A 26,069-nucleotide genomic window follows, 5' to 3' on the forward strand; every position below is an offset into this window, starting at 1 on the left:
TTTACAGGATCACTAGCCAAAGGAACCGAAGATCACATCGAGCTACTAATTAATTCCGGTATCGTAGAAACGTTGCTGGAAGCGTTGGAGGAGGAAGAACCGAAACTGATCGACGCGTGTTTGTGTTGTTTGCGTACGTTAGGCAGCCAAGAGTATCAGCCGATCAATTCGAAATTTGGCCTAAAAGATATGCAAACGCTACTTTCACTCAGTAAGTATACTTCCACTGGATCGGACATAATAAAACCCATTTTGTTAAGAAAACTCATAAAGCACACCACGTCAATCTCCGGATTGACAAACTGACTGTAACATGTGACAGTATGGTCTAAACATACCGATCATAATACAATATTTCCAACACACTATAATAATAATAATATTTCTTTATTTCAATATTGTTACAGCGTATAAATACATACATATAAATGAAGTGCGTCAGAAAAAAAAAAAAACAAAAATATAACAAAAGAAAATAATGTATACCTAATTACAACTTGTGGTTCAAATTTTATCCTTTATACTAGATGAGAAAAAAGCTAGATTCTATGTGTTCAAGTAATCGTCCAGATGGTAAGGTTCAAGTTCAATAAGTAGTCTTTTCAAGGCTACTTTAAACTTCTTCTGAGAAGTGATTTGTTTAATTTCAATAGGTAATTTGTTGTAGAGTTTAATACACATGTAATTAGGGCTTTTCTCTGATATGTTCAAATGGTGTGTGGGATATATTTGATTGTCTAACCTTGTGTTATATTTATTAGTACGAGAATCTGTAAATACAGAAGCTCTATTATAGAAGAAAAACATTAGACACTCATATATATAGAGGGCATACACTGTCATTATCCCCATTGATTTAAAAGTATTTCTGCAGGATTGCCTGTAATCCATTTTTTTAATTATCCTTATTACACGTTTCTGTGCAACAAAGGCGTTTTGAATCTTACCATCTCGACCCCAAAATATAATGCCGTACCTCAATATAGATTCAAAATTTGCGCAGTATAACACCTTTAATGAATGTTCACTTAAGTATCTCCCAGTTATTCGCATTCCGTAGCTGATGGATCCTAATCGTTTGAGCAGTCCATCCACATGAAAGCCCCAGTCAAGGTTTTCATTGACATAAACCCCCAAAAACTTTGTATTTTCCGAGATAATTATATTTTTTTCCATTAACAGTAGCTGTTCCAATTTATCAAAGTTTGATCGTTTGGTCTTAAACAGAACGATGTTAGTTTTTTCCGAGTTTAAAACTAGCCCGTTTTCATCAAACCATTTTGCAGCTTTTGATGTCAAAGATTGGCTTTTACTTATTAGTTGCGAGCGAGTTTTATCTCCTACTAGCAAGTTGGTATCATCAGCATAATTTATGATAGATTGCCAAGAATCATCAGCCACCGAATACCAAATCATTCATGAAAACTACGAATAAAGTTGGCCCCAATATACTAGCCTGTGCGATACCATAGTTATTTAAGAGAGTTTGTGATTTACTGAGGTGTCCGTTTTTATTTATACCTACTAGTTGTTTTCTGTCTTGTAAATATGATTTTACCCACTTAAGTGGTTGCCCCCTTACCCCATATCTTTCCAGTTTATTCAGTAATATATCTCGATCCAGACAGTCATATGCTTTTGAGATATCTAAAAAAATTCCAAGCGCTACTTCTTTATTTTCAAAGTGTCTAATAACTGACTGTATGAATTGATATAGAGCCGTCTGCGTTGATTTTCCTTTTTATAAAGCCGTGTTGGTTTCTGTTAATTAAATGACAATAATTCATAAAATTTACTATTCGTTTGGACATAGCAAGTTCAAAGAGTTTTGAAAATCCTGGCAGAAGGCTTATGGGTCTATAACTTTTCATTATTTGCGGATCACCATTTTTATATAAGGGTTTAATTAAAGCCGTTTTCAGTTGGTTAGGAAAAATACCAAATTTAAAAGAGTTATTAATTATAAAGCACAGCAATAACACTTTAATACGTTGCTTGCGTCACGTGACACCAGTGTCCTGAAAGTATAAAAATCCAAATAGGTATGTTTCTTTAATTGGACTTTAAGTTGTATTTATAGCTCCATGGAGACAAATTTGACAGTTGGGATATTGAAGAACACTTTAATCAGTCATATTACCCAATTACGGTAATTCAGTCATCATATAGCGTTCAGAATGTGTTTTCTTCTTTGTCTAAAACCTCAAAAAAAAAACGCATAAACTGACAATTTACTTTGTTTCATTGGGGAATATTTAATTTTTCGTATGTCACTTGGATAGTTGTGACGTAATTGACAGCTGATGCGTGACCTTAAGACGCTTTTTCTTGCAATTGTAACGTCACAACAAAAAATAACCTTCCATAAAGCTAGAAAGTTTTATTTACATTTTGAAACTTAAGACTTTCACTTTTATAGTTTTTGTTCCTAATTGAGACTAATTTTGACAGTTGTGACATGATTGACAGCTGTCACGTGTTATTAAGACACTTCTTAACTGGATTTTACCGTCACAACTGTCAAATAACCTTCCATGAAGCTATAAGTTCATTTCAATCAACGAAACTTAATATTTTCACTTTTATAGTTTTTGTTCCCAGTTGAGACTAGTTTTGACAGTTGTGACATGATTGACAGCTGTCACGTGTTATTAAGACACTTCTTAACTGGATTTTACCGTCAGAACTGTCAAATAACCTTCCATGAAGCTATAAGTTCATTTCAATCAACGAAACTTAATATTTTCACTTTTATAGTTTTTGTTCCTAATTGAGACTAATTTTGACAGTTGTGACACGATTGACAGCTGTCACGTGTTATTAAGACACTTCTTAACTGGATTTTATCGGCACAACTGTCAAATAACCTTCCATGAAGCTATAAGTTCATTTCAATCAACGAAACTTAATATTTTCACTTTTATAGTGTTTGTTCCCAGTTGAGACTAATTTTGACAGTTGTGACATGATTGACAGCTGTCACGTGTTATTAAGACACTTCTTAACTGGATTTTACTGGCACAACTGTCAAATAACCTTCCAGTAAGCTATAAGTTCATTTCAATCAACGAAACTTAATATTTTCACTTTTATAGTTTTTGTTCCCAGTTGAGACTAATTTTGACAGTTGTGACACGATTGACAGCTGTCACGTGTTATTAAGAAACTTCTTAACTGGATTTTACCGTCACAACTGTCAAATAACCTTCCATGAAGCTATAAGTTCATTTCAATCAACGAAACTTAATATTTTCACTTTTATAGTGTTTGTTCCCAGTTGAGACTAATTTTGACAGTTGTGCCATGATTGACAGCTGTCACGTGTTATTAAGACACTTCCTAACTGGATTTTACCGTCACAACTGTCAAATAACCTTCCATGAAGCTATAAGTTCATTTCAATCAACGAAACTTAATATTTTCACTTTTATAGTTTTGGTTCCTAATTGAGACTAGTTTTGACAGTTGTGACACGATTGACAGCTGTCACGTGTTATTAAGACACTTCTTAACTGGATTTTACCGTCGCAACTGTCAAATAACCTTCCATGAAGCTATAAGTTCATTTCAATCAACGAAACTTAATATTTTCACTTTTATTCTGTTTTTCCCAATTGAGACTAATTTTGACAGTTGTGACATGATTGACAGCTGTCACGTGTTATTAAGACACTTCTTAACTGGATTTTACCGGCACAACTGTCAAATAACCTTCCATGAAGCTATAAGTTCATTTCAATCAACGAAACTTAATATTTTCACTTTTATAGTGTTTGTTCCCAGTTGAGACTAATTTTGACAGTTGTGCCATGATTGACAGCTGTCACGTGTTATTAAGACACTTCCTAACTGGATTTTACCGTCACAACTGTCAAATAACCTTCCATGAAGCTATAAGTTCATTTCAATCAACGAAACTTAATATTTTCACTTTTATAGTTTTGGTTCCTAATTGAGACTAGTTTTGACAGTTGTGACACGATTGACAGCTGTCACGTGTTATTAAGACACTTCTTAACTGGATTTTACCGTCGCAACTGTCAAATAACCTTCCATGAAGCTATAAGTTCATTTCAATCAACGAAACTTAATATTTTCACTTTTATTCTGTTTTTCCCAATTGAGACTAATTTTGAGAGTTGTGACATGATTGACAGCTGTCACGTGTTATTAAGACACTTCTTAACTGGATTTTACCGGCACAACTGTCAAATAACCTTCCATGAAGCTATAAGTTCATTTCAATCAACGAAACTTAATATTTTCACTTTTATAGTGTTTGTTCCCAGTTGAGACTAATTTTGACAGTTGTGACATGATTGACAGCTGTCACGTGTTATTAAGACACTTCTTAACTGGATTTTACCGGCACAACTGTCAAATAACCTTCCATGAAGCTATAAGTTCATTTCAATCAACGAAACTTAATATTTTCACTTTTATAGTTTTTGTTCCCAGTTGAGACTAGTTTTGACAGTTGTGACATGATTGACAGCTGTCACGTGTTATTAAGACACTATTTAACTGGATTTTACCGGCACAACTGTCAAATAACCTTCCATGAAGCTATAAGTTCATTTCAATCAACGAAACTTAATATTTTCACTTTTATAGTTTTTGTTCCCAGTTGAGACTAATTTTGACAGTTGTGACATGATTGACAGCTGTCACGTGTTATTAAGACACTATTTAACTGGATTTTACCGGCACAACTGTCAAATAACCTTCCATGAAGCTATAAGTTCATTTCAATCAACGAAACTTAATATTTTCACTTTTATAGTTTTTGTTCCTAATTGAGACTAATTTTGACAGTTGTGTCTCGATTGACAGCTGTCACGTGTTATTAAGACACTTCTTAACTGGATTTTACCGGCACAACTGTCAAATAACCTTCCATGAAGCTATAAGTTCACTTTAATCAAACAAACTTAATATTTTTACTTTTATAGTTTTTGTTCCCAGTTGAGACTAGTTTTGACAGTTGTGACGTGATTGACAGCGGTCACGTGATATTAAGACACTTTTTAACTGGATCGTCCGTGAAGCTGTAAACTTCATTTCCTTTAAGGGAAATTAACTTAAAACTTTTATAGCTTTGCGTTCGTAATTGAGACACAGGTTTTGACAGTTGCTGCGTAGTTGACAGCTGTCATTCATCATCACACGTCATTTTTCTAACATTTGTTATTTGTCTCGTCCTACAGTTAGCCCTGCAGAGTCCATACAGCGACAGTCGTGCGTGGCGACCATTTTAACTTCGGCGTGTAAAACCAGCACGGAACAGAACAATTTGTGTGCAATCGGAGCTCCTAAAGTGTTGGGTAAGTTCAATGGCGTCATTTGTTTTTGCCGTTTTTAATGCGTAAAACACAGGATGTTGTTCCTAAAATGTGCGGAAAAAAATGTCAGTTTTTAAGGTTCTAACCCAACTTAACTTCAACAGTCCAAAAGTGTCACAAAGTGTTGCAATATTTTTTTAAATTCATATTCTTTGAAGTTAAAATTGGAGATATGGCAACGTCGGGGAGTGACAATTAGGAATGTGAAAACACCGGGCGCATTCAATTTTCTGTTGTTACGTCATCAGCGTCGACAGACTGTTTGACCGATGACACTACAATGACAGAACTGTCAAATGGCACATTGATCAGACAATAAATAAATAAACAAACTGAAGTTATTCCTTCTTTATGTTTTGCTTATTTGTATTTTTGATGTTTTTAAGCAGAATAATCATAACCGCTTATTGACATTTGACACCTGACAGGGCTCAACTCTGTCAAAGTTCAAACTGTGTTTAAAAAATCATTAAAACAGTATAATGCAGTTTTGGCGTTGAAAATAATCTCAGACGTCGAATTATATCTGTCAAAGTATAGTCAAAACTATCACGTGAACTGAATGAATACAATTTTGACAGTTGTTAAGGTAGTGACAGTTCAAATGACAACGTCATTGTACCAATCATACTTTAAAACTGTCAGAATCACAATTATAACCTTTATAAAATGATTTTAATAATATACTTTCCATAGAGTTAATCAACAACAACATTCAGGGTTTCTTTATAGTTTTACTGTCATTTTGGTATGGGTTTTGACAGATGTGACGTGTAGCTGTCAATTTTGGACGCAACTTAATCTGTCACTAAACTGTCGAATTAGTCGAAAACGAGTACAAACACGACTCGCCGTGTCTCAATCCAAAATGGCGGTTAGTGCGGCCATTTTGTTTTTTTTACTCGAGTTTCTACTGGTTTTCTACTAAATCGAGGACGGGGAATTCCATGGTAACGTTCATTTTTGCATCGCTTTGACACAAACTTGATTTTTTCCAAACAATTTGTGTATTTTTTGCAGCATCTCTGCTCTCGGTGGATCATCCGTCGGTTCGTATTCCGGTCGCGACTTGTTTGACCGTGATGTGTTTTAATAATGCGAACGTGGCCGAGGAAGTAGTCCACACTTCGTACAAGGACACGAAAATAATCGGTTACTTGTCGATGATGATATCCAGGGGCAAACCGGTCGAGATGCAACTGGAAGCTGCAAGGTAAGTTTTAAATAATAATCAGTTTCAGTATAAAAATGACAGTTTTGATGATTGATTGATGATTCAGGGATGTAAAATTTATGAAAAATTCAATTTTCGGTAATTTTCCGAAAAAATTGGATAATCTGAAAATTCAAAAATAATTAGTTTTTTACATTTTTGTACTAGTAACTTGAAGGTATTCAGGCAGTTGAGGTTAATTTTGCAAATAAAAACTTTTCACTTGAAATTTCTAGACAATTCTAGTTTTTAATTTTTCAAGGTCAAACGGTGCGAGTTACCAAAAAAGTGTATAGAAGGTAAAAGTTGCATCCCATCGAGGTGCATTTGTTGGTCAAAATTTCAGACCTCTAAACGGAAACGTTCCTGAGATATTAATCAAAAACTACAAAAAAGGAGAGAGTCAACTTTCACATCCTCTAGCGGCTAAACGAGGCAACTTAGCCGCCCGTTTATTAGCTTTCTTTTGTTATACGGTATGTTTATACAGGGTGTTTTAAAGCAGCGAGTTATGGACTATTTTCTGGAAAAAAGTACGAAAATTTTATCTAAATTACTATACTAACGGCGATCATTTTGGATTTTCCTGAACCAAAGTGATTAGAACATTCGAGAATCATTTAGAGGCTTGTAGAACATTCTCGAACCTTGAAGAAACATTGGAGAACGTTTTAGAACATTCTACAACCTTTTTGCAGCTTTAAGAGACTTATCGAGCCTTATAGACCGTTCTAGAACCTTCTGAAAGCTTTTAGAACGTTTGGAAATTATTTGGAGGCTTGTAGAACATTCTAGAACCTTGAAGAATGATTTGTTGAATTTTTATCATAGGTTATATTCCGAGACGTTCAAGTTCTATCGGGTAAACTGTGCATAGGTGATTTTTTGCAAAATTTTGCTTGGAAAATGATTGAGACTATATAATTCGACGATAAAATCCTGAGACCGCAGGTAGAAGGATTTTTTCCAAAGAATTATTTAGTCGAAACCATTTGCCTAAAAGAAAAATTTTGCAAAAAACCTACCAATGCACATTTTACGTGATAAAACGTGAACGCCGAGGGGTATATGTCAAGATTATTTCCTGAAAACTCACATTTTAGTTTATTAACAAGAAAACACCTTAGTTAGAACACAAATACTAAACTAAACGTGATGAAATTAATGATAATATTGAACTCACCCCAGCAGACGACAAATTTTCGTTCAGCCATGTATATTTTTGTTTACATTTCAGATTGACAATCAGACGTCATAATATTTTAATTTATGTAATTTTTTAGTGGAAACTACGTTATAGTGATTTATTAATTGTTAATATTGAAGAAAATAGCTTAAATTTTATATGTGTCTAAATCCCGTTCCGTTTAATATCAAATGTTCTTCAAAAAAACGTATTCGAAAAAGGTAGGAGGTGGAGGTCTTGCTATGATTTTATCTCTCTTTTGGCTATGAAAGTTTGTATTTGTCAATCTTTCTTTTCCGTCGTCTTCTAAAATTCAAATGGTTTGTTTTTTAACCTTTATGCCCGTTAGTGTCAACATTGATTGTGTTTGCACCCCCCTTTCTTTGTTTTTGAGTTTTTAGTTAAAGTGTTGATGCATCTATTAGTTATTGTTTTTGCGTGTAAGCTGGGTATGATGGAATGGTTGTGTTATGGCTATATGGGTTCCATCAACACATCCTAAAGTCCCATCCTACTTTCTTCACAAAATGCATAAAAATTGGTAGCATGTTTACAAGGAACTGAAAAATATTAATGGTCCAACAAGAAAATAAGAAACTGAAGAGACAGAACTACAATAAATAAAACCAACAACAAAAATGGCAACAAAACGGATTATTTTAGATTAAGACGCAGATTAATTATTGAAAAAGAAAGTAAAAAACGTAGAATTATTCAAATTATTGTCATTGATACTTGTCATTAACCCTGAATACGACGAAACAAGTAAAAGCCCTAGATTTATTACTGGAAATTAGTCAATGTTTTTAGGACCGATAAGTTTCGTTTTCTGTTGACGGTGTCAGCCGAATGTGATAGAAAATAGCTTAGAGAGTACCAACAGTTAATAGAAAGAAATTTTCTTTCTTGTCTATCTCTATGCGTTTTCTATTTTCTACATCGTTACGGAGTTCGCTGATTTAACCGGATAATTTTTGTGCTTGTCTTAGAACACTTTCTTTTTGGTGTAACTGCACGAGACCTGTTGTAACTAAATCACGAGAGCGTAGCTCGAGTGATTTTGGCAAACAGGTCGAGTTTTGTACCATAAAGAAAGTATGAGAAGACAAGCGGAAAAATTATCCTGTTCAAAATCTGAGCTCGAATGGTATTTGATAAGACAATTCCATGAATATAATCAATAATATAATTAGACTGCGACTTTCTTGTACTGGCAGAAATACATTTTTCTGGTTCTTTTGATTTTCTGCAGTAGAACTCTAACGGAAGCGAGCCATAACCAAAACAAAACGAACAAACATCAAAATTGACAGTGCCAGCAAAAATCTCAAGGTGAGACATTGCAACAAAAGAAGTGTAGTGAAAATCCGTGGAAACGATGAAATCAACAGCAAAATTTATCCGATTTTTTTATCCGCTAGCAAACTCTCTTCCTTCCTTATTAGCCGATAGCAAACCGTGTTTTGATGACGTATATATGGCATTTTTTGTACATGAGTGGAATTGTCAGTGTAAAATTTTAGCAACTAGGGATTTATTCAGTATATAACGGCTCTCATTGGTCGAACTAGAAAGGTTCATTGAATTTTATTGGCTGCTAGTACAATGAGGGAAATAATCGGAATAAAATGCCGAATTTAAATGTAAAGGAAAATGCGATAACAAATATTTTCCGTAAATAACACTCAGCGAGGTTCCTTCGCAAAGGCTGGTTCAAATAGATCCGCTGAACTGGTTCTTGCAAAAATGAATTTGGGTATTAGATAGTTACAGCTATAAAAAAAAGGAAACAGCACCAAGTTCTTAGGTTTGATGTAAATTTTATACGAAGTTCACTCCGTCCAAGGACCATTAAACAATACACTAATTAACAAGATTAGAATTGATTAAATTGTACTAGCGTGTGCCGAATTGCCGTTTTCCGAACCTATTTAACCGATACCGTTAAAAAGATAATGATGCCCAACCAACAAACTAGAAAATACAGTTTAGGTGCCCGATACCATGTTGCCAACAGTAGAACCGAAAAAGTATTCATTTAAATATTGTATATTTATAATTCAGCCTAAACAACATTCGAGAACGTTTTAGAACATTCTACAACTTTTTGAAGACTATTCTAAAAGAAAGCTTTTAGAACATTCCCGATCCTTGTCAAACTGTGGAAAAATGTACCTAATTTTGTAGTGTTTTTTATGTTATTGGATAGGAAATTTAATGAGGATTTAAAAAATGTGCTGAAAACTGGCATTTTCTCAATCCAAATGGGTTTTACAAGCGATTTTGTCCCTGACTGTCTTTTGAAACTGTGTTTCTGGCAGTTCAAACTTTGACACCGCTTTTCTCCCTGACTTTACCCAATTTTGTACTGCTTTTAAGGTTATTGAATAGGAAATTTAATGCGGATTCTAAAAATGTGTTTAAAACAGTCATTTTCTCCAAATGAGTTTTACAAGCAATTTTGTTCATGACTGTCCTTTCAAACTGTGTTTGTGGGAGTTAAAACTTTGACACCGCTTTTCTTCTTGGCTGTACCGAATTTTGTAGTGTTTTTTAGGTTAGCGGATAAGAAATTTAATGAAGATTTCAAAAATGTGCTTATACAGTCATTTTCTCACTCCGTGGGTTTTACAATAGCTATTTATGTAACCAGTTACGAAAAGATCGATTTTGTGTAACGAATGAATGTTTGTAGGGCGAGCGCAGTGAGGTCCTACAATTTGAATGAGTTACACAATAAGACATTTTCGAAACGTGTTGCATACATAATTTTTTCTAATTTTGACTAAAAAGCGGTAAAAACCATCTTTTAAAGTGATTTAACACAAATATTCACTTTCATAGCACCTTGTATAAACAGTGACAACGACATGTTATGATGGATGTCGCCCATATGTTTCTACGGAAATGCATAAAAACAGGGAGTGATGAAATGAACTTTTCATAACTAGTTACATAAAGTATCACTTTAAAAGTAAAGTAAAACGTTTTGTCACTCTAATCAATTTTGAAAAGTGTTACCTTATATGCCCAAATTAGAAAAACAATTTTATTCTCTTTCTGGTAGTTCAAACTTTAACACCGTTTTTCTCCCTGACTGTACCAAATTTTGTAGTGTTTTTTCATATTATTGGATATGCAATTGAATGAGAATTTCAAAAATGTACGAAAAACAGTCATTTTCTCACTTCAAGTGGGTTTTACAAGCAATTTTGTCTTTGACTGTCTTTTCAAACTGTGTTTCTGGCAGGCAAACTTTGACAGCTTTTTTCTCCCTGACTCTATCAAATTTTGTGATGTTTTTTTCATGAAATGATCGATTAATGTATTAACTTACGTTTGCAGATGTTTAACGAACATACATCGGGCAGGCGCCATTTCCGCTTTCGATCCGATCGTCACCTACAAAACGTTGCCGTGTCTAGTGAGGTTATGTCAGGTATGTCGTCATCTTGACAGTCGGACCATTTTGACAGACGCAGACATGTGTGCGTGTTAATTTCAGATGGAACATACGGAAGCGCATCGAGCGGTCGCGGCCGAAACTTTGTCCTATTTGACGGAAGTCGACAGCAATTTGCAGCAAATCGCCGCCATCAGCAATCAGCTGGTGAGCGCTCTAGTCGATCTGTTGGGTTGTTCGAGCGTTTCGGCTCGCACCGCTGCTTTCAGGTACGGTAAACCGTCAAATACAGGGTGTCAACAAAAATGGGATCATACAAAAAGTCCCATCTTACAGTGGGTTTTTGTTGGATTTTCCTTAACATTTTTTTTTGCTTACTGTAAAATTTTGACAGTGATAACGTTTGACTGTTTTGACTTGAGACGTTGATTAATCTGTCATGAATTGTCTAAATTCGGTCCGTGAATCTATAAAACTACAAAACATACTAAACAAGTTGGTAATTGATAGAAAATCAAATAAATTGCATTTTGTAGTTCTATGCGTAAAATTTTGATAGTAATGACGTTTTACTGTTTTAATTTAAGACGGTTTGAAATCTTTTGAAAGCTTCTGGACCAGTTGAAGAGCATTTGAAGCTTCTATAGTGTTTTGGAAGCTTTTAAAATCTTTTTTGCCGATCTGGGGGATTTAAAGTAAATTCTTCCAAATTAAACAATGATTTTATTGAAATTTTATTTATTTGTTAAAGTGTAACGACGAAAAAGGATAATTAACATAAACATAACTTAAATCTAGTTCTTATTATTATACCAGGTGTCCAAGAGCACCCTGGACATAGGAGATTAACATGGGAAAATGGTTTTGATTTTTTTGCGCCTGTACGGTTCATTTAATGGAAAAACGCTTTAGATAAAAGTTGTAGAGCACATTTTCGGCTATCTACTTGTAATTTTTTCAATACCGTAGATTTGACCATTAAGATGAAAAACGGATCTAAAATTCGGAAATTTTAAATCTCCCGCCAAGCGGTCGTTAAGGAAAGTTTATATCCGGTCGTGCTACCAACCTTTCAAAATCATAACAAATCGTTGTCAGTCACTCTGTAATCAAAACATTCAAAACAAGTTTATTTAGTAATAATTTTGAGTTACTACCCACATACTGCGAAGAAAATACAAATAAATCATGATAAAAACACTTTATCAGGAGCCACAGTCCAAAAATCTAGTAAGTTGCGTTCATAACCTCATTCAATGTCTCTACTAAACTTATTTACTTTGTAGCAAAATTCTTTAAGAAAACACTGGTTTTGCTTGCAAATATTTAATGAGAATGACCGAATCACCTATCTCAAGCCTCTTCATAACACTACCAAACGATTTAAAGTGATAAAAACAATGGACTAGGAAGGCCTGCAGATGTTTGAAGATAAGTTGCTTTACTATACAGGGACCACAAAAGAGGGTAAATACTTCCCTCAAAAGTGGTGCAATTTAGTGACCTATGTGACTGATAGTTTTATTGTATCCTTCTGTTTTGTAGTGTTATCAACACACCATAGTGTTTAAGTGGTTTTACATTGTATGATGTTAATAAAAAGGCATTTTTTATAACTGATTGTCAATGTTTTTTCCCATCTCTACAGGGTAAGGTAAGTACTGATATTTAATTAGCTCCATTAGTTAACTTGAACATCATTCACCTACAAGGATACTTGTAAAATGTCTACTAACCAAACATAGTTTATTTGCAAGTAATGTGTAACTCGAGTTCACATTTGATTAGTAAAGGTATGTCCTGTGACATGGTGTATTGAATTAGAAGCAAATTGTTTCTCTTTAGAGACTTTCAATCACTACATTTCACCTACCTTTGCTAATTTGGAACTCCACTATTATCCAAACAAACATTAGGTTAGTAAGACAAAGTTGTTCTTAGCATAGCTTGTATGGTGAAAGGTTCACCCACTCACACTCAATCTGTGGAACAATCACTGTTTATGTGGTAAGACCAGTTTTCTTTGCCACCTATTGTACCTAAGCTTTTCACTTGAAGAAAATGTATACTGTACCTTGAACTGTGAATAAATAATTAATACAAATGTTCAGTGTACAAAGTTTTATTTGGAACAATTGAGTGTGTGGAAAAAAGAACACAATTATAATGTTAATACCTAAACCTAGAATAGAACAGCTCATGTAGATAGCTCAATTGGAAAGTTGTTTTTTCAACAATACCTACCCATATACAAAAAGTTTTGTCACCTGACTGATAATTTGACTGTGTAAGTCCATATTCTCTTCTTAGAAGGGGTTTCTCAGAGGTTTTATAGCCAGTTTAAGATTATTCACATTTCACAGGCACATCAAATTTTGAGATTTAAGTCAGATATCAACACTAAATCATTTTAAGTTTTAGTTGCAACACTGGTGAAGACCCTCGCTGATGATAGTCCATGAAGTTAAGCACATTGAAACTAAATCACACCACTTATGAAGGAAGTATTTGGCCCCTTTGTTGTTGACCCTGTACAGTAGGAAACTTATCTTCAAAGATCTTCATTGTCCACTGTTTTCATCACTTTAAATCGTTTGGTAGTGTTATGAAGAGGCTTGAGATAGGTGATTCGGTCATCCTCATTAAATATTTGCAAGCAAAACCAGTGTTTTCTTTAAGAATTTTGCTACAAAGTAAATAAGTTTAGTAGAGACATTGAATGAGGTTATGAATGCAACTTACCAGATTTTTGGGCTGTGGCTACTGATAAAGTGTTTTTATCACGATTTATTTGTATTTTCTTCGCAGTATGTGGGTAGTAACTCAAAATTATTACTAAATAAACTTGTTTTGAATGTTTTGATTACAGAGTGACTGACAACGATTTGTTATGATTTTGAAAGGTTGGTAGCACGACCGGATATAAACTTTCCTTAACGACCGCTTGGCGGGAGATTTAAAATTTCCGAATTTTAGATCTGTTTTTCGTCTTAATGGTCAAATCTACGGTATTGAAAAAATTACAAGTAGATAGCCGAAAATGTGCTCTACAACTTTTATCTAAAGCGTTTTTCCATTAAATGAACCGTACAGGCGCAAAAAAATCAAAACCGTTTTCCCATGTTAATCTCCTATGTCCAGGGTGCTCTTGGACACCTGGTATACATAATTATACATCTGCTTGATACAAATAACATATATTAAAAGTCGGTTTAAATTTTATATATACCTATACAGGGTGATTCCAAAGTTGGTGTTTTCCTTTCACCTACGAATAGGGCTTCAAAAAATAAGTTTTTTTTTCCGTTGACGCTTTTTCGAAATATGAACAATAACGAAGATACCGGGTGTCAAACTTTTACTGAAAAAAACAAAATAAAAAATAACAAATTTGATTTTAACTAACTACAGGTTATTCCTTATCAACAGACATAAACAAAAACAAAAGATTTCAGCCGCCTTTGAACTAAGTTTTAATAATTTGACATTTTAAATTAAAACAGCATTTAATTTTAGGCACGCATTAAGACGGTTTTTATTTTTTTTTACTGGGAAACGACGCCTCGTAGCAAAAAATAATAAAAGGGGTTTTATTTTTAGAATTGAACAAGGAATTCAATAATAAATTTTATGTTGAAAAAAAAAACCAGTAGGGTAATATTTTTTGAAAGGAAAGCACCAACTTTGGAATCACCCTGTATATCTGAGGTTAAACCATGGATATCCTGTGATTGTGGATTTAAATAATTTTTGGTCATTTGTAGATAACTTTTGTTGTTGATATATTCAAAGGATGATATAAAAAAATATACAGTGCGTTTTTTTTAACGCGCAACATAGGATTTTACGTGTTAAATTTTTAAGCCCCTGTTAGACCATGTTATTTTGGAACTACAGGTCTAAAACTTCACGGGTGTGTCTTTAGTACCCTGAAGCTTAAGTAAGTTAACCAATTGGGTCTAAAAAGTAATTAAAAACTGGCAAAAAATTATTTTTTTCGAAAAGATTTTATCGTTTCCTACTCCTTGTATGCATTGTTGTTCTTTGTTGTTTTTGATATGCTAGCAGGGCGGGTAGCAGGTAGAGTGACATATTTTGACTGCATCACGACCCGACATCTTTTGAACGTCAAAGGGACATTTTATGATTGTTTGGAATACTGTTTGGCTTCAAACGGAGGTCACTTTGAACAATTCACTTATAAATATACTTCTTTTGTTCTTAACTTTCTTGATACAAAGTTAATGATCAACTTGTTTTACTTTCTACGCCAAATTTTACCTGCTACCTGCCGTGCCAGTATCAAAAACAACAAGCACCTATCATACATACAGGGAGTATGGAAAGATAAAATCTTTTCGAAAAAAGATGATTTTTTGCAAGTTTTTAATCACTTTTTAGGCCGAATTGGTAAACTTACTTAAGCTTCAGGGTACGAAACAGCCACCCGTCAAGTTTTATACTTGTAGTTCCAAAAAAACATGGTCTAACACGGGCTTAAAAATTTAACACGTGAAATCCTATGTTGTGCGTTAAAAAAAATGCACTGTATGCCTATATTGTACTCTCAAATCAATTTAGAATAGTGTGATTATGCCTAAATGGGTTAGTGGTAAACATAATATTTATTAGTTTGATAGGTGTAAATCAAATTAACAAAATCACAGAAGCATTAATTTATTATAAGACAGTGCCAATGACTATTATAACGTTGGTCTCGAACAAGCAAAGAAAGAAATTACAAAAATTAATATACCAGACTAAGGAAATTTAAATCTGAACATATATTTGAGTGTATAATCAATCTTGTCAATTATAAATCTATTAAAAAATAACATAACATCTATACCTGATACTACATAATAGAATGAAAAGAAATACAAATAATTTTTTAAACTAAAAATTGACAAATACAAATTGTTGGCATATCCAAAACCAATCACAATTACTATACAAACTATACTATTACACAACACCTTAATACTAAATTACTTATACATACTTAAAAAAACACTCATTTGAACTTTAACATTATTATTAGGCACACTTATTCATTTCTAAATAATGTAATTTTAGTGTTTATACTTCGCACTCTCGGTTTAGATTTTTCTAATAATTTATTTGACTCATGGTAGAGTCGAAGTTTAAAGTAATGTTTTAAAATTAATTTAATTAAAATTGATGAGTGGTTATTAATTAAGTCACCATCATATAAATGGTCCCCAAAATGGTCATAAATTGTGGCTTCCATGTGGTTCATTGTTCCTACAATTAAAAGTTCTAGTAACTTATCGTCAAATTTTTTATTAAATAAATTTTGCGTCTTTGCAAAAAATTTTTCCGCACTTTTGCATACTTCAACGATCAAATTGGACGCTTTTATTAACCGCCCATATGTCTTTCGTTCTTGCAATTTACTTATACAGGCCTCACTTTGAAGTAGCATTAAGCACTTAGCACAGTTTATGCAAGTTTTTAGTTTGCACACAATAAATCCGGAAATGTACCCAACAATGTCTTCATACAACATACATTGTTAAATCCCATGTATTACAGTTAAAATATTTATATTTATCTATGTCATTTTTAATTTCAGCTTCAAGTAAAACAAAATTATTATTTTGTTCCATATCTTCCCCTTCTTCTGTTTTTGTGATACCACTACAATTTAGTATGGCAACATTTTCAAAATCAGTAATATTTGCTGATTTTGAACCGGAAATTTGGGTTTGTACTAACAGACGCTTATAAGCAGCTTGAAATTGTCTTGCTGTCTGATTATTGTTGAACCCACCTTTGCTTCTAATTGCCCCAAAAAATAATTCTAAATGATCTTGTGAAAGTCTATAAGTGGCTATATATTTCATGTTATGATTTTTTTTAATATTGTCGTTATACAAAGACTCCAGTGATTTCATCCCAACTCAAAACCCTACAAAACCAGTTTTCCGTTTTGATTGGATAACGGGTCGTCCTTGTAATTTTAGTCCCAAAATATATTCTTTCATCTCACCAAAAAAATTAAAAAAATCTGGTGCTGTTTTAGGGGATAAATTTTGTTTAAATTTATATTTAGCGCACTTACCCCTAGAATTAAATATATCAAACAGATTGTTAAATTTCAATATAAATTCAGAGGTTGCCCTGGATTCTAAAAAACTTGGATGTTGGATGTCCTCTCTTAAAAATGTCATTGCATCTGCTACACTTCTACTGATAGTTTGAACAGCTAGTCTGACTTTCATGACCTCTCTGGACCACTGTAAATGCCTATTTCTCAGTTTGGTAGCAGCATGAAGTCCTTCAACATTTTGAAGTTCTGCCAAGTTTGAAATAAAATCCCATTTTATAGAGTCATTTGATGAATTTTCTAGTACTTTCATGGCACCGAAGCAATTTCTAACTAGTTTTATCATGTGACAAATGTCATAGAAAATATAAACATTTTCTTTCGTCACAGGATGTTCGAAATAAGTTTTCAAATTCTTGGGTTCACTTAGTTGAGCCCGAAGTTGCTGAACTGCACTTATGTTTGCAACTGCACCATCAAATGTCAACGATTTTACAGTGACATTTGATTGATGCAAAAATTGCAAGCACTTTTTTATTAATTCTGCTTTGTCGTTTGCTGTAAGTCCGTTTGTTAGAAAATATCCTACAGGGACCTTCCAACACTGGTTTAAGCATACCAACATAAACACAATTGCCTCCTTTGCCTGGGGGTAACTCTTCAGAGTCAATATGACCACCAACATCAATGAATCCCGTAAAGCGCAAACCATCCCATTCAATTCTCTTCCTAATTGCCATTTCGTCCATGACCAAATTACATAATAAAGTTTCTCCAGTTTTTGACGACTTGCTCTGCAAAGCAACTAATGCCTTATGAGTGAACCCAGGACTACCATCAACTGATGTATACCACTTGGAAATGGTTCTTAAATGAGGAAGGGAGTTATTAAACGTGCGCCTCACTAGCTCATAAGCTCTAGGCGAAAAAAATGCCAAGCTTAAAGCAAAAGCTCTAAGCTCAGGTTCATATTTTTGAGTGGATGGTCCTTTTAACATTCTCTCAAAAATATGTGCAGCAGGTCCATCAAGTGAAGCCTAAAAAACAATAATATGTTATAAACTAACTAGTGTTGGTTAATTATAGGGAAATACCTTAATAATTGAAGCAGCATTTTCTGACATAGATAAATTTTTTCGAAAATAATCCAAAAGACCTTTCAAACTTTTGACCCGTTTTTTAAAATACCTTACATGGTTTTGTAAAGATTTTATTTTTTTGTTTTTCTGCTTAATCTTAGTTTGAAATTGTTGGAGGTTTCTTCTTCTCTTCCTGGGAGTGGCAAAGTCATCACTAGACAAATCTCCAGGGTATGTTTTCCTATAAAAAAAAAAATTATAATATATAAAATAATAATTTCACCTGATCATTTATAATGTAAATCACTTCTTTACTCTCAAATTTACGAACAATTTTGAAATTCCTTTCAATATACTTCAAAATAAAACTTACTCTAATTTAACAAGCCTAACAATAATAACATTCTTACCTTTTTCCAGAAGCTCTAGGAGATGTTCTTTTCTTCACCAATTGTAATATATGCTTTGTCGAAGTAGTAGTAGTAGTTGAAGATGAAGACTGGAGAGTGGAAGGGCCTGGTTCTTGTAGTTTGGCAAATAATGCATCTCTAAAATACACAGAGAAAAACTGTAAAATTTCTGTAAAAAGTAGAGAAAAGCAACCAGCATGTACCTTTGATCTTCAAGATTCTCTGATAGGCTATTAACATTTTTTGTAAGTGGCATTGCAAGGGGCTCTTCATGCTCCATATCCAATGGAAGACTAAATTAAATAAATTAATAAATTAAAGTCCTGAAACTGAACACCCTATATAATATAACTTAACAACCCACCTTTCAATTTCACTTAGAGTGTCAGACTTATCCACACTGATATCATGACTATCAGATGAACTAAAATAAGTAAAATGGGAAATTAAATACGCAAAAATAATGAAATATTACAGTTTAAATACCTTGAGAGAAATGTAATATTTACATCAACTGGTACAGCATCTTGTACCAAATATTTTTTTCCATCACTCTTGTAGCAAAAACTAGACTGCTTAAAATTATTCGAACATATCAGCGGATTCTTTGGCATTGGTGCATTAACATCAATTGCCAAAATTGAAAACCATATGTTCCTCCTTTCAACATTAACTGGGAACCTAAAAAATAGACAATTTACTTTTCTATACTTATTACATACATTAGTTGAAAATCAATATGCTGTTTTCAGAATTTTCTCCTATAATTTGCTGCCAACTTAATAATCGAGTTGTGCATCAATTAAAATTGTTTTAGTTTTTGAAGTAGTTTTCTCAAATATAAATTAATAAAGCAGATCTAGATCAGAAGGTTTAATTAATTTAATTTACTTGAGCCCTGCCCTACCCTACGCCCATGCTTGTGTATACATTTACATAATGGTGGGAATATAAACTTACCTGTGGAAACTTAAATCTGGGTTCAAAAATCGAGTTTTTTTACACACAAAGCACTGATGCGACATGATTATAGCACAGATTACACTTTTTTACTGAAAAATCTCACAAACTATTTAGAAACACGTGGACACCATCAAAATACAAATCACAACAAAACACTTTCAACATGGCCGCAATTTACTAGAAATACTACCACCAGCTAGGAGCTTCCCCATTGGTTAGCTTTGTATAGTCGTGTTCTGCGACGTTGCCACGTTTCTTACAACGTTTTCACAGTTTATGAGGCCAAATCATATTTTACAATGTAAATTTTAAAATACTCGTATATATTAATATGCAGAACAAATGTGTTGAAAAAATACACACTAAAGTTTTTTACAGTAAGACTTTCGCCATAGACTAATTTCGTCTTTCTTTTCGTCTCTTATAACTGTGTATTACTTGTCAGCGTAGTTGCACAAGCGTGCAACATTGACTACATAATTGGCTCAAATTTTGGTGGGGTAAAAGATGTGCTAAATGCCGTTTATAATGTGACATTTCATCTTGGCACAAACTTTGATAGAATAGGGGCAGGTCTATATACGTTAGTATATATTAATGTCTTTGTATGCTAATGCATCTAATTTGTAACACCTTGTATTTGTGCAGCTGCAATGTTTTTTTTAACAATCCAATACTTAAGTTCAATTTTTTTCAGTTCAAATTCTGCTGATTAAGCCATCTTCCATCTGTTGTTATGTCAACTAAAGTTCGAATTTGTCACTTTGCTTTTGTTTTTATTATTTATGTTATGTCAAATAGATTCCCATGCAGCTAAAATAGTTATATTTGTAATTTTAATACAATATTTCAATACTAGTTAAAAATTAGACAATAAAATCAAGTAAATGTATATTTTTTGAAGGACACAGAGCCTGCTGGTCTAAGTAAGATTACAATACCAATTTCAAACTTAACCTAGGTATTTAACCCTGCTGATGCATAATTACTACACATTTTTTTCGTCTGGTATTTTTTAAGTTGTTGTGCTCGGAGTAGGGTGTATATGAATATCCTTGATTGCTTAATAACTCCATTTAATCACAACTTAATAACTAAAGAATTTGTAACAAAGTATTCAGTCAGTCCTTGTAAAAACATGCCAATTCGGAATCATTGCCCCGAAATTGAAATCTTTATTTTTCCCGGATGACATCCATCAATTCCCACACAAGTGCGTTCCGTATGAACATAACATAAGTATAGTTCAAGTAGCAAATTAGGCCTATCTTGCAGATCTGTATCTGGTATATGCTGAATACTTCACTACTTTTTCATGTGTTTGAGAAAGCATAACTTTTATAAAGAAAATGACTTAAACAAGGCTCAAATTACCCACCAAGAAGTACTACATTAGAACAGTGCATAAAAGAGCAAGTTTTAATGTTAGTTAACTATTTTTACTGAAATTGACATTAAAATGAAAAGCATTGCAGTTTTACGTTAACACAATATTCTTAACAATAATCATCATTATTTACTTTGCTAAATTGCATTATTGAACGTCAAATCAATATGTATTATATTTAGTGTCTCTAATCTAAAAGCATGTTTAAAGTATAGTAATAATGAGGTAGTTTGCAGTGAGTACAAATGATGAACTCAAGACACCGCTTGTATGAGACATTCTTCTATCTTATGAGTACTATGATTATAAAGCTAACACCTTTGTGCAGTTGCAGTGTTTTTAAAACCAAGTAAATTCTTCTGATTTTTTAGATAATTTGATTATTCAAGCTATTCCCTTTCTATAAATAATATCTCAGATAGACAGGTATTAACATTAAGGTTGATTTGATTATTTTAATAGAGTAAACTATTTGGGAAGCTACAAAAAGTATCTTGTAAAACTGTGACAGTCCAAATTTTCTATGTTTTATAATGTAACATCCTGTATATTATTGAATTTTTGAATTTATTGATTGATTGATCAGGAAGACTTGTTACATCTAGCGTGCACCGTTTTGTGAATTGTGTTTATTATAAGCTATGTGATAATATATATCAGTTTTAATTTAGGCTGGGCAATTTTTTTTAAAACAAAAATTAGAAATGTATGGAGCATAAATTTGTGGCAGATAAAATATGGGTATTTTTAAATAGAACCACATTTTTTAATACATTTTAAATTCTACACTTTATTCTTAAACTTTTACTTTATATACAGGGTGTTACAAATTCGATGCATTATCAGAAACTATTGTGTTAAGAGCTTTAGTTCAATGGAGAAGTTGCGCATTTTTCGCTAAATAATTTGGTAAAAAAAAATTCAAATCATTTTATTACATGCGGAGTAAATTCGAAAATAATCATTAATAAAGTGGTAAAAAACAAATAGAAATTTGACTTTTTCGGTTTTTGTCGGAAATCTCCGGATGTTATAAAAAGTTCATTTAAAATTTTTTTTAGGTATTCAGCTGAAATCGGTTAAAACACGTTGACGTTTTTTATGTTCTTGTCGTAATATTATTTTCTTTGTTTCAGATATTCTCCCGGTGAAGCGAGATGTATAAAAAGTCGTACAGGGGAACGCTGGAATTCTTATTTATTTTACTAATATACAAAAGATTGGGGCGCGGGTTGTGTGTAGTTTTATTTGCTATTTCGATTTGCTGTTATGTCATATGCAACATTTTCCTATCCACAATATTTGGCCGCATAATTTTTATTTAATGTCCGACTAAATGGCGATGTATTACAAGAATTATCATTCCTTTAAATGTCAATCTACGCATGGCGAACTGAGTAACTGTGCAGAAGTTGACATTGGAATTGAACCACACCAGCAATCAGTCATTAATATCTATCAAACGTACAATTTATTTTCCTGACTGATCAACATCCTACAGCAAAATTAACTTTTTGTGTCTGCTCAGCTTCGATTTACATCGAAGAATCAACCTTTTATCAAGTGGGTTTTCTAAGAACGAGCCAGAATGTTTATTATTAGAACTTCAAAAAAACCGCGTCTTTTAATGTGTATACAAACTTGACGCGCTTGAAACAACGCGCTTGAAACAACGCGCTTGAAACACTTTTTTACACTCAAAAGTTTACACATTGTTTTATTTTGTACCTTCCTTGCGATTAATCTCTTTGAGTAAAACTTCTTTTCTTTGCTACTACGCCTTTTTATAAAATTTCAGTTTGAAGTTTATTAGATGTCAAATATTGTATGACGGATTTTTTGAAATCTGTGATCGAGATGGTTTCTTGTTCATTTTGTTTGTACAACATATATGTATGCGTTCGCCATAGATGTGATCAAAAGTAACTCGAAGGCGACTATCTTATCAGATAGATCGACAGATTCGTTAGCCCTGATATAATCCCAAACAGCTTCAGGTTTTAGTTTTACCCCTATTGTGCCCCTCACCTTGATCATTTTGTCAGTATGTTTACTTGACAGCATAAAAACATTTATGTTGTCTTTCCAATTTATAAAAATTAGACCCTCCCTACTCTGCTGCGCAAATATTTGACCTTTTTGAAGTTTCTTTAATACAACTGCTTTTGGCAAACCACATCGTTTTTCCGTACCGTACCTACTAAGTGAGTATCTGAATCGATTAATGGCATAGCTAAAGGAATGTTGGTGTACAGGGTGTCCCATTTTCGACACTTTTGTAAGGTATCTCACTTATTTTTAAAGATACGGGGTTGCGGTTTTTGCGACAGTGTGTTACTTTTTTGTGAAATTTAACATGGCGTCAGCAGAATTGTCATAACCCATTTCGTTGTTAAGATACAGGGAAAAATTGAAAAATATCATTGTTGAGGTACCCGCCGTATCTCAGATATCTTTAAACTTTTTGAAGAGGTGAAAACGGATTCTTGTAGATATTTTTCCGTAGAATCCAGTGACGTAGTTTGTTTTTTGCTGAAATCTTTCGTTTTTTAATTATGGCATAAACATATGTTGAATATAAAACACCTTGTATCACAACGAAGTACCCTGCTGTGGTGGGTAATTTGATTAAGCACAACAAAAAGTTGTATTTGATTTTTATGGCTTTTTTAGAAAAATTATATAAATTTTTACTTGCTTTTCTCCAATCCTTCCATTCCTTACGTTTCACTGGGACAGAACTCAGAATATCTGTTAATTCACACCATAGTTTTGACACGTCTTTGTAAGACACTCCATTTGAAAGTTTTCCGGTTTGTAAAACTGGGGTTTTCTTTATAAATTCCATCATAATTCACTTTTGTTCTTCCGTCATCGGAGAACTTTTAGTTTTTAAATCTATAAACATAAAACACATTATAACAATAAATTAACGTAAAAGTAGATTTTCTTACCCATTTGTCAGACTTTAATTTGGTTACCCATCAATAAATTATTAATCACAGCTATACAGATGTTACAATGTTACAATAATAATAAATTAAATAACACGGTTCAGAGGGGCAGCCGGCAGGGTCAAGTAAACCCAGCTGATTCCACTTTTTTATCAATATTTATTATTAGATTACCCACTAAACAAAATAACGTCGTTGTTTCAATTACACACAATACAATTTAGTTTCTATGTTTCTTTGTTTCGTTATTTATTTGTCACATTTACATCTTTTTTAAGTTTAAACGTTCGTTATATGTCCCGCAACTCAACATTCTCCCTGTTACGTTAAAAATGTTCCTTTTTAGTTTTGACTCCGTTACGAATCTGCAACAAACCTGTGTCAACATAGAAACGTACAACCGATTATGAAACGGTTATGTTTAATCTAGGACGTTTTCCTAACGTTTCTTTATAGAACATTTTCGTTTTGGCTACGACATTAAACCGAAACTGTGTCTAACCAGTATCGACACATGCTGGTGTAAAAATCGTTCCAGCATCGTTTCCATTTCTACAGGGTTAGTTTCTATAATGTGACAAGCTGAGGTTGGGTTTTAGTTGTTTTTATTATTTATTTTTCAATTTAGAAAAAAAACATATACAAAAGTTAAGATATTTGCATAAATATTTTATACGTGCTGTCAATAAAAAAATAAACGTAGATGGCAAATCAAGAAATTCGCCTGAATATACGTTTTTCCAAACGAACACTCTGCATATATTTTACATAAATAATTGGCTGCATTGTGTCATTTCAAAAATACATAGGTAAAGCACTGACATTTTCGTCTTTGAAACGGAAGAAATGCAGGAAAGCGGTTTATTTATGTAATAACATTTTCCAGTGTCATTTAAAAATGTAGATTTTGTTAATTTCATTGTTCTTGGTGTTTTTGTCAGACAGCATGTATACAAAATACCTATAACTTTCATATAAGAAATTTTATTCTAAACTCAAAAATAAAGGCACCACAGCTTGTCACATTATGAAAAGTAACTCTGCACATGAATAAATAAATCTCCTTTCTGCACTGGCATATACCTATAACAGATCTTAAAGTTTAAAAATAAGTCTTTTATGAAAATCCAAACCAACCAAATAAAAGATACTTTCAGGTAAATAACATTAAGTTAAACGTAAAGTAAAAAGTTTTGATCCATCAAAATCCTTGTCGAGAGCGTTCAACAAAATGGTTCTGCCTTACGAATACGACTTAGTGCCGTAGCAGTAAAGGTATAAAAAATATTATTAAACCACTAATGTTAAATTATTATTTATGGTATAATAAAACATATTCCTGTTAAAACAGATCTTTTAGTATTTCACATTATTTGCATATAAAATGCAGGGAAAAAATATGTATTTAAAAAATACGTCTAAAATAAATTAATGAACAGATTCTAAATAAAAACAAATCTTAACTTTTACTAACTACAACTATACAGGGTGTCCCGTGACTCGACAGACAAAGGTATACCAAGACAAAGGGTTCTAAAGAGTTATTCTGATGAACAAAATTATAGTAACCATAGGTCACTTCGTTTTTGTATCAGAGATATTCAAGAAAATATGAAAAGCCTAATAATGAATAGAAAAAGTTGTTTGTTGCATATCTAATTTTTCCAAAGCAAAAAAGAATTTACCTATATGTATAGTGGCTCTGACCTATTGTCATCAGAATGACTCATAGAACACCTAGACATGGCAAAGGTATTGTCGGTGGAGTCACGGGACACCCTGTATGCTTAACTTATATTTAGTATATCATATTATGAGTAATAATAAAAAAAAATAACTACGCCTAACCTAATGATAAATCTTGTTCACCTGAGAGTTTAACATATATTTTATTAATGTATTGCATTAAATAATCCATTTAAAAATATCAATTTGAAATTTCTATTTCTTATTTATGACTGCTCTGAACGCGATGAAATTAATTTAAGGACCTTTTCAATCTCTGGTTCCCATGTCGGAACCAATCCATCATATACGTTTCAATCTTTTTATCCGTGGCTGA

The 26,069-nt window shown here is 32.9% G+C and overlaps 2 protein-coding genes and 1 long non-coding RNA gene across 4 annotated transcripts; 2 read left to right on the top strand and 1 right to left on the bottom strand.

Moving 5' to 3' along the window:
- Positions 1 to 25,936, top strand: LOC145736871 (armadillo repeat-containing protein 8-like). The gene is made up of 6 exons (XM_081991306.1): positions 1 to 211; positions 5,208 to 5,324; positions 6,363 to 6,555; positions 11,087 to 11,180; positions 11,247 to 11,413; positions 22,190 to 25,936. The coding sequence occupies exons 1-6, from the start codon at positions 190 to 192 to the stop codon at positions 22,260 to 22,262; spliced, it is 666 nt and encodes a 221-aa protein (XP_081847432.1). The 5' UTR covers positions 1 to 189; the 3' UTR covers positions 22,263 to 25,936.
- Positions 11,423 to 13,806, top strand: LOC145736873 (uncharacterized). The gene is made up of 2 exons (XR_014180133.1): positions 11,423 to 12,374; positions 12,431 to 13,806. It is a non-coding gene; the product is annotated as an uncharacterized LOC145736873 (long non-coding RNA).
- LOC145737170 (uncharacterized) lies at positions 17,546 to 20,554 on the bottom strand. 2 transcript variants are annotated; one of them, XM_081991751.1, is made up of 8 exons: positions 19,664 to 20,554; positions 19,190 to 19,384; positions 19,068 to 19,127; positions 18,907 to 18,996; positions 18,704 to 18,841; positions 18,309 to 18,534; positions 18,067 to 18,251; positions 17,894 to 18,008 (listed from the first exon to the last, which is right to left on the bottom strand). In XM_081991751.1, coding segments are annotated over exons 1-8 (960 nt in total). In that variant the 5' UTR covers positions 19,729 to 20,554; the 3' UTR covers positions 17,894 to 18,007. The 2 variants fall into 2 exon arrangements, with proteins under 2 accessions (XP_081847876.1, XP_081847877.1); XM_081991750.1 differs by having other exon boundaries at positions 17,546 to 18,251.
- Positions 25,937 to 26,069: the final 133 nt, after the last annotated feature.

The sequence above is a fragment of the Ips typographus genome, linkage group LG13 (assembly GCF_016097725.1).
Source record: "Ips typographus isolate SLU linkage group LG13, UJ_Ityp_2.0, whole genome shotgun sequence".
Classification (NCBI taxonomy): Eukaryota; Metazoa; Arthropoda; class Insecta; order Coleoptera; family Curculionidae; genus Ips; species Ips typographus.